The sequence below is a fragment of the Nannospalax galili genome, unplaced genomic scaffold (assembly GCF_000622305.1).
Source record: "Nannospalax galili isolate Female #2095 unplaced genomic scaffold, S.galili_v1.0 scaffold173, whole genome shotgun sequence".
NCBI classification, from domain to species: domain Eukaryota; kingdom Metazoa; phylum Chordata; class Mammalia; order Rodentia; family Spalacidae; genus Nannospalax; species Nannospalax galili.
The window spans coordinates 1210309-1219532 of NW_008334442.1; the positions used below are offsets into that span (position 1 = coordinate 1210309).

At 35.8% G+C, this 9224-nt stretch overlaps 1 protein-coding gene across 7 annotated transcripts in view; it reads left to right on the forward strand.

Moving 5' to 3' along the window:
- Positions 1-9224, forward strand: part of Fam172a (family with sequence similarity 172 member A) — a 480054-nt gene that overhangs the window by 61607 nt on the left and 409223 nt on the right. For all 7 annotated transcript variants that reach the window (XM_008829338.2, XM_008829339.2, XM_029561741.1 and 4 more), the window contains 2 exons: positions 152-253; positions 2034-2134. In XM_008829338.2, coding sequence (XP_008827560.1) covers positions 152-253; positions 2034-2134 — 203 coding nt within the window. The remainder of the gene's footprint in view (positions 1-151; positions 254-2033; positions 2135-9224) is intronic.

A 9224-nucleotide genomic window follows, 5' to 3' on the forward strand; every position in this document is an offset into this window, starting at 1 on the left:
CAGCAAACTTAAAGATTTATTAACATTATCAGTTAAAGAAACAGAATTAACCTAATAGATCAAGAGAATATTTTAAAAATATTACAGATACATTCCTTGCTTTTATTAGTGATGAAAAATAAGTGTAAGTTTCATATCACTTCTTTTCTAGATTTATTATCTAGGATAGATTTGGATGAACTAATGAAAAAGGATGAACCACCTCTTGATTTTCCTGATACCCTGGAAGGATTTGAATATGCTTTTAATGAAAGTAAGTGGTATAGATCATATACAGAATTTAACAGTGTTAAATCATAGGATATATTTTATTTGCTACTCTCAAAGTATAGCTAGAGTGTTTTTGTTGAGAAATAACGACTTATGCTTGCATGGTGACATCCTTCACTCAAGTGAAAGAACCAAGGATCAATTTTCTGTAGTTGTCAAGTCACATGAATTGATAGACGTGAATTTCATTTAGTTTATATATTTCAACCTTGAGCATTCAGTTGTTTGATATATACCTGGAAACTTCTAATTAAACTATATAGAAAGATACTACCCTTTCACCTGCTATTTAAAATGAGGTTTCTGGCAGTCATTATCTGAGACAGTATTTTAAAGCAGAGAACCCAGTTTTCCATGATTTTTCAGGGAAATCTTTATTTAAAATCTTTTCAAGTTCAGAATTAAATAACTTTTATACCTGAGTTGTGGAAAAAGGCACCATGCAGTCACCATTCACTGTTACACTTGGAGGCCATTGTTAGTTATAAGGCAGGTACCATTCTACTTGTTGCTTTGTGTCAACTGAGTTAGTGATCTGTCACCACTGTATCAGATCTTCCTTCTTTGTGCACTCGCATGGTAAATGGATTTAGACAGAAGATGTTTCAGATATTGTTATATTTTTATAAAGAATATTTTGTGACAAAACATGTATAAGCAGTAATGTTTTGTTGCTTATTGGGGGAAAGGGTTAAAACAATTAGAGTGTGGTTTGTTTCTCTCCTCATTACTTGAATATTCCTGAGGAAAGAAAGAGGACAGATGGCCTGTCTTTTCTCATTGTAAATATGCCAATAATTAAACCTTTTAGTAACATACTAGTATTTGCTATGAGGAGAGTCTTTACTTATGGAATACTGTGAGCTGGATGGTTGATTTAGGATTTCTCACAGTGAACAAACTTACTCTTTGGTGTATGAGGTGTATTTCTCTAAAGAATGTGATACAGTGTTTTAATTGTTTCTGCACACAAAATGGAGATAGTTTATAATGGTAATGCTTATTGGTGTGTGAGGAGCCCTGTATGCCTCATTTGTACCCTACCTGCTCTGGATCAGTGAATCTTGTCTAGTCAGATAGAAGGATGGGTGGACTTCCTTGTTCCCCCTACTTTACCTCTACAGCCAGATTTGCAGGTCCTAGAATTGTTAGTAAAGAGTAATCTTAATCAGTGAAGTCCTAGGATTTGATAGTCTAAATCTGTGTTAGCTTGCCTCTTCTCTCCAATTTCAATTGATACCTTACCATATCTCAGGGCCTCCTTGAAAAATGTCACTGAAACTTTCAGAGCTATATTACTAGCCCCATAGCACTTTCTCCTTTTTTCCAAATCATTCTAGACCTTATTAAAGATATGTATAAGTCACCTGTGGCAGATTTTAAATTGCTAATTGACTTTGATTCTTGTCTAAGTTTCTGAAACATTGTTTATGCTTTTGTTACCCAGGTAGCCTCCAAGCTCCTTCAAGACTGGGGCCATGTTCATCTCATTATCTGGTAGCAATTCGTACTCATAATAGCCTTCCAACAGTGCCACTTTACTTTGAAATAGTGAAATGAAGATCAAGAATAGCTTATATGTTCCCAGGGACCATTCTTTCATATAGTTGATAGCTTTATTTCATATTGATATTTGAAGGCACAAATTTAGGGAAAAAGTAAATATCTGAGAAAGTTAAAAATTTTATCAGACAACTATTGTACTTCCCATATTATTTAAAATGTACTCTTAAATCATTGAAATATTGTTTGTTGTCTTCTAGAGGGGCAGTTAAGGCACATCAAAACTGGGGAACCATTTGTTTTTAACTACCGAGAAGACTTACACAGATGGAACCAGAAAAGATATGAAGCTCTGGGAGAGGTAGGTCATTGACATTCCATCGGTTGCTCTCCAGGTGAAGGCCCTGGGAATAGAGGTCCGAAGGCACAGCAGCTCACACACTCTTCCTGCTAAAGTGATTCTAAACTGTTTGCTTCTCTGTGTTGATTATTTTTAGTGGTAGATTGTAAGTATATTCTTAATTTGAAATCTTCTGCTTTCATACAAACATATCTTTCCCATGATTTTAGTATTTTGTTGTGAGTCATTTATATGGATAAACAAATTCATGCTACATTTTAACTTTTATTGATTTTCTTTTTTATGTTGATTTTTTGTGTGTATTTTTTATGTTTTTAAAAGTTTGACTCTTACACTGTACCATGAAAATGAGTGTTAAGTCTTTATTTGTATGTAGATTGCTATTTGGATAATTAAGTTGAATATCTTTTGCTTTCCTTGGACTTGATAAAGGATTCAGATTTATAAACATTAAGTATCTTATTGGCTGCTCTTGCAGAGGACCCAGGTTCAGCTCCCAGCACCCACTTGACAGCTAACAACCCTTCAAACCAGGTCCAGAGGATCCGGCACCCTCTTCTGACCTCCAACGGCATTGAATGACATGGGTGCACTTGCACTCATGCAGGCAATACACTCATACACATAAAAATAATAAATAAAAAGAATTAAAATGTGTTGAGACAGTTTTTCTTGGGTCTCTTGCACTTCTGCATGTCTCTGAGCAAAGGTCTTGAGTTTTTGTTCTACTCTGTCTTTACAGTGATATTGTATAGGAAACAGGCTTTCAAAATGGAGAGGATTATGTCTCCTTGCAAGACACTGGGCAGATTTGTTTGCTATTCAAAAATAAAGACAATATCCCTCCCTCTTCTCAGTGGTGACAAAGAATGGCAGGATCGCTAGTAGCCTTTTATAAGACAGTCTGCTCAGTTCAAGGTACCTTAGCTGACACAATCCCCCTGTGTGCTCAGCAGCATTCATCTGAGCCTCTGCACGTTACACCTAGGGGATTTGAGAGGTAAGAGGAATAGCTAAATACATGAAACTCATGCTACCTGCTACCCCTAGTTCACAAAATTTTGTTTCTGAGCTGGGAGTCTGGTGTCTTGTGGCAGTATCTGTAAGACTGTGCAGGCTAATATGTTGTCTTTCAAGCAGTGTAAAATCTCAAGAGTTAAAGACCCTTCAACAGTTCTTGAGAATATGCTATAGCATTTATAACTTAAATATGTTCAATTACCAGAATAATTTTTCTTTACATTAACAAACCTGCCTATTTCTGTATGAATTATGTACTGAAAAATGGTTGTGTGTTGATAATAGAAAAATCATGCTATAATAGCCTTAGAGAAGTTCTTGTAGGTTTTTTTTTTTAATTATGGGGCTTATATTTCATTCCTTTCCATAATCCATGGTCAGCAGCTCAGTTAGATGTGTTGCTGTTCTACAAACATACCTTGTGGCTTTTTGTTTTCTTTTGTGACAGGGTGGATCTTGCTAGTAGCCCAGGCTGACTGCAGACACACTATGTGACCTAGAATAGACTTGAATTTGCAGTCTCTTGGCTTATTCTCCCTACTACCTGTATTGCAATATGCATTACCATGTGTTCTAGTTTGCTTTCAATTGCTGTAACAAAACACTCTGACTAATACCAACTTGGGGAGGAAAGGGTTTATTTGACTTACATCTCCTGGGTCACAGTTCATCAGTGAAGGAGCCCAACATAGGAACTCAGGGCAGGAACCTGGAGGGAGGAGCTGAAGCAAAGACCATGGAGGAATGCTGCTTACCAACTTGTTCCCCTGGCCTGTGCTCAACCTGCTTTCTTATATAACACAAGACCCCCTGCCCAGGGATGGTACTGCCCACAGTGGGCTGGGCCCTTCCATATCACTCAACAATCAAGAAAAATGCCCCACAGATATTGCCACAGGCAAGTCCAATGGGTGCAATTCTGCAATTGAGCTCCCTCTACCCAGGTGTGTCAAGTTGAAAACTAAAACTATTCAGCGCATAATGCCTGGCAAATACATGTCACTTTTACCTTCTGTATCCTTTTATTCTCAAACTATATCCTCCAACATCATCTATATAAAAATCTAGCTAGTGGGCTGGTGAGATGGCTCAGTGGGTAAAGGTGCTTGCTGCTAAGGCTGATGACTTGAGTTCAGTCCCTGGAACTCACATAGTGAAGGAGAACACTGACTCCTGCAAGATGTCCTCTGTCCTACACATACTCTTGTGGCACACACACTCCTTCCCTCTCACATAAACATACATACACACAGAATAAATACATTACCCTCTCCTGTGCTGACATTTCAATTAATGTTCATGATGAGATTGGCCCTCAGTGATCACAAAACCATAGCATTTCAATTTTAATGAAATATTTCTTAAATCAGTGTTTCATTAAGTCATTGTTTTGTAGATCAGCAGATTCCTCAGCTTCATTTACCAATCTATTTTCTTTCCTAATAGGTTGATTGAAAGTAAATATAATTTGCTAACAGGACATTCAGAGCAACAGCTGGGCATGATGGCACACACCAAATCCCAGCACTCCTGAGGTAGAGGCAGGTAGATCTCTGTGAGTTAGGGGCCAGCCTCGTTTACATAGCAAGTTGTAGGCAAGCCAGTGCTGCATAGTGAGACCCTGCCTCAACAACAAAAACACACAAACAAGTGGACTAATGACCTTAATTTCATTAGCATTATCAGTCAACCAACTGAGCTAATTGGATACCACATTGATAATAATGTGTCAGACCGTGTTTGAAAACAAAAGCAAAACCCAAACTCTCAAATAACAACACTAATGACAACAACAAAAACCTTTCAGTACAACAAAAAACCCAGGAGTAGGAGTTGTTTGTTCCATACCATCTTGCTTTTCTTGTCAAGTTTGGAATACTTGTTTCACTGATAATTTTACTTTAGAAGATTATTTATTAGTTGTATCCCATTTCCAGAATCTGAGCAATGATTTATCTAAAGTTTAGTTACGTAATACTAACCCAGTTTTCACTATAGTGAACTAGTTTCATTGGCATAATAGTAGAATTTAATGCATCTGTGGCCCTGTCTTTTCATTAATGTTCCTTAATTTCCATTTCTGAGTCTGCCTTTAGTTTAAGCCTAGCCAACTTAGTGTTCTTCATTTACACCCTCCTTGTTCATTTATCTTTTACTGTTTATGAAATATCTTTCTTTCTCTACCCTAAGACCTGACCTCCACCTGCCTTTCCATTTCTGACATCTCCCCAGGGTGCTTTTCCTCATCTCTTATATCTGACTCTCTCTTTCTATCTTGTCCTAAATAAAAATGATTTAATTTAAGCGACTTTACAAGATGAATGTCATTTAGTGAAATTTAAATTAAAAATTAAAAAGTAGGAAATGGCCTGTGAGAGAGTTCACTTGATAAAGCCCCTGCTGATCAAGACTGGCAACCCTAGTTCAACCCTGGGACCCACTTGGTAGAATGAGAGAACAGATCCCTGCTAGTTTTCTCTGATCTCCACATTGCTGCTGTGGTATGTGTATCCACCATAGTCACACACACACACACACAAAATAAATATTTAAGTAAAGAAAATATTAGTAAACTAAAGGCATTGATTTGAGGAATATCTCTTAGAGTAGTTACCACTCAGCTTCATATTATTTTTTTGATTTTTAAAATTATTTAAATTAAAATTTTTTGAATTGTTGCGATTTTCATACAACATAATTCGATGGTATTTAGATCCCCTCCCCATCCACCTCTACCCATAATATCCCCTGCCCAATTTAATGTACTCTATTATATTTATAATAAGGCCTGTAGAGTCTAATTTGTGTCCCCAAATGTCCTTCAGTGTGGGTTTATTCACTGAACCCTGGTTAACCTACCAAGGGTCCCATGCTTGAAGGAGACTGTCTCTCTCTGTCCCAGCAGCCATTGGTTGCCAAAAGTTCCTTAGGTTGGGTTGGGATTTCTTTCCCACCTCAATATGTCTATGCTTGGATTTTTATTTTTTATTTTTTAAATTTTTAAATTTTTAATTTTATGTGTATCCATGTATTGCCTGCATGCAGGTCAGAAGTTGTTGGATCCCCTGGGACTAGAGTTAGCTGACATGTGGGTGCTGGGATTTGAACCTGAGTCTTCTGCAAGAACAACCAGTGCTCTTAACCGCTGAGCCATCTCTCCAGCCCCTATTTTTATTTTTATTTATTTTATTTTTTTGTTTTTTTTTATGCTGAGATTTTGTGTGATTTGAGCTTACGTGGAACTTGTCATGCTGTCGCCATTGCTGTGAGTTCATATGAGTAACTGACCAGCTGTCAGGAAAACTCTTACTTCCATGTGGTCATCCACCACCTCTGGCTTTTATAATCTTTCTGTCCTGTCTTCCTGTGAGCAGGAAGTTTCAGATAGGTGTCCTATTCAAGGATTTTTGACAAGAACTATATAAAAGAAAACCCCTTCGGTTTTACTGGTTTCCTACGGAATGCCAAGTTTTGTCTTTAGCTGAGAGCTACTGTGTGTTTCACAACCACTCTTTTAGTTTATATCTAGTTCTCTCTTAAGGAGATTATTATAGCAGCCAATCAGCAGAAATTGTTTTTAAAGACTTGTTCCTGAAATGGTCAATCCTTTCTATATAAATTAAATTTACTGTGTAAATAAAATAAACAGAGATGTCAGTTTGTTTTCTGTATGTAGTGTCATAATAAGAAAATATTCTATTTTCACACAGTTATATTTTTATAGTCAAACAAATGCTTCTGCTAATATGTATGTATTTTTGTTCTGTCTACTTATGGTTTGAAAAGTACATAGTCCTTAATAAATTTGGATAGTTTCTCCAAATCTAGAAAGATGTTGTCAGGTTATATAGGTGGAAGAATAGTCTGGTGGGGCAGTTTATAAAAAGAAAGTCTTTAGTGCATGGATATTGGGAGTTTAATACCAAGAAATAATGTTTTGTGAGACTGAGTCAGAAAGAATGGAAAAGCCCTCGTGTTAAATAGTAAATAGAATAGCAGAAACAGCTTATAACTTCTGAGAGTTTTTGCAACCTTCTCTTTTAAATCAACACTGAATTGCTATTAAGTGGAGAATTTATAATCCAGTGAAAATTAGAATGAAAGATTTAGTTTCCTTGCCTGTTTTGGGTCTTGCATTTCATGTGATGTATACCTTCGCAGCCTCTATAAGAATTAACATACTGCCAATGTACTTAGTAAGAAAATATCAGCAATTAGGGAATCTTATATGTTTTTCTCATTATTGAAAGATAGGACCATCTTTATAGAAACAACTAAGGGCATAAACCTCTCCTCACCCCTACCTGAATTTGTAATATCCTTACAAAATAGTGTAAAGTGATTTTAAAAGTTTTTCATTAGAAACAAGATTTTAAAATTAATATAGGGCAATAGACTCAAAGATTTTTAATGGTTTTATTGAAGTGTGTATAATGAGGAACAATTTAAAGTCAGGAACAATGCAAATTATTATTTTAATACTCAGATATTTGACTACAATCACAGAAGTATATAACTAATACTTTAATAATATGAAAGTCTTGCATTTTGCATTGGCCACCAGGAAATCTGTGTTTTTATTCCAGCTTAGTTGCATCTGTGTGTCTTTACAAAATAGTTGCCAGGCTATGAAATGAAAATAAGAATTATTTGTACTTTTCTGAAGAATAACCCAGGTAGATGTGATATAATTTAATGTGTCATACATTTGTTAAGATCATAGAAAACAAAACTGCATTGTTTAAGAATGGTTTGAATTTACCTTAATAATTGATACTAATGTAGTTTAATTCCTTATTTTTTCTTTATGCTCTGTCAACTTGATTATTGGTATGAACGTTATCTTTTTGTCTTTGAAATAGCCCTTGGCCCAGAGGTGATTAACAGTTTCCTTTGACTTACATCTTATTCTAGTATTCATTCGGAGAAGTTGAATACTGTACCTAAGACTGGCTTAGGTAATTAGGCATTTTAAAATAGAAAAAGAAAATCACCACTGAAATAGTTTTCTGTGTTTTGTGATAGAGAAATACTGTACTACTCTTAAAAATTGATGTAAGAATGGACATATAGACCAATTAAACAGACTATAAAGTCCAGAAATGGAGAAAAATCCAAATGCATACAGGAATATCATTTATATTATTTGCTTCAATCATGAAACACTAGAGGAAAATGGACTTTTGGTAATCAGGAGATAGTTATCCTTAAGAATATGTAATCTGAGTCTTCATGACAATATGTGCCAGGGAGAATTCTACATAGACCTAAATGTAAAAATTTAAACAAAATGTGCTAACTATGTAGCACTGTTTACAGTCATGAAATAGCACCCTGGAAATAATGTCTGTGGTTTAAAAATATTATTCTGCTTAACACACCCGAATTCTTTAGAGAAATGTCTAATTCTAGCTGGAGCAAGAAATGGGTGTTGTCAACTCAGAGCATTTTGTAAATCAGATAGCAGGAAAACTTCTAAACTGCTTTTTTAAAGCTTGAGAAAAACAAGATAAACTAATGAAATAAAATAAAAAACCAACAGCACCATCAACAAAAACACCCTCCCCCTAAAAAAAAAAAAGTACCCACAAAGCCCAAACTCAGTCATGGAGGAAAGGCATGAATAATCGTTCATAGGGAAAGAAATGCACATCATTTAAACATACGAAGTGATGTGTAGCTGTACTCGTAAAGTTTAATCTTACTTAGTTGATGAGGCTAGACAGGAGCAGAACCTTTGTATGCTGGTTGTGAGAGTATAAACTAGAAATCTCTCTAGAGAGGGAACTGATGATATGAAATTGTTGTGTGTGCATTTTCCCTTTTGTATGAGAAAAGAGGGACAAAAAATTTGTTGTTTATTTTGTGACAGAAACAAAACAAAACTGGAGGGTAAACTCACCAGAGGAGAAACCAAAGCTATTGCAAGCAAGAGATGGATTCAGTGTGCTATTGCTGGCACTGAGCTGCAGGAAGACCTGTGTGAGGACCAGAGAGAGGCTGTAATAACTAAGGGTGGTTCCTCCAACTGACAGTAGCAAAATAATTTCTCAGTCCTAGTACTGTTTTT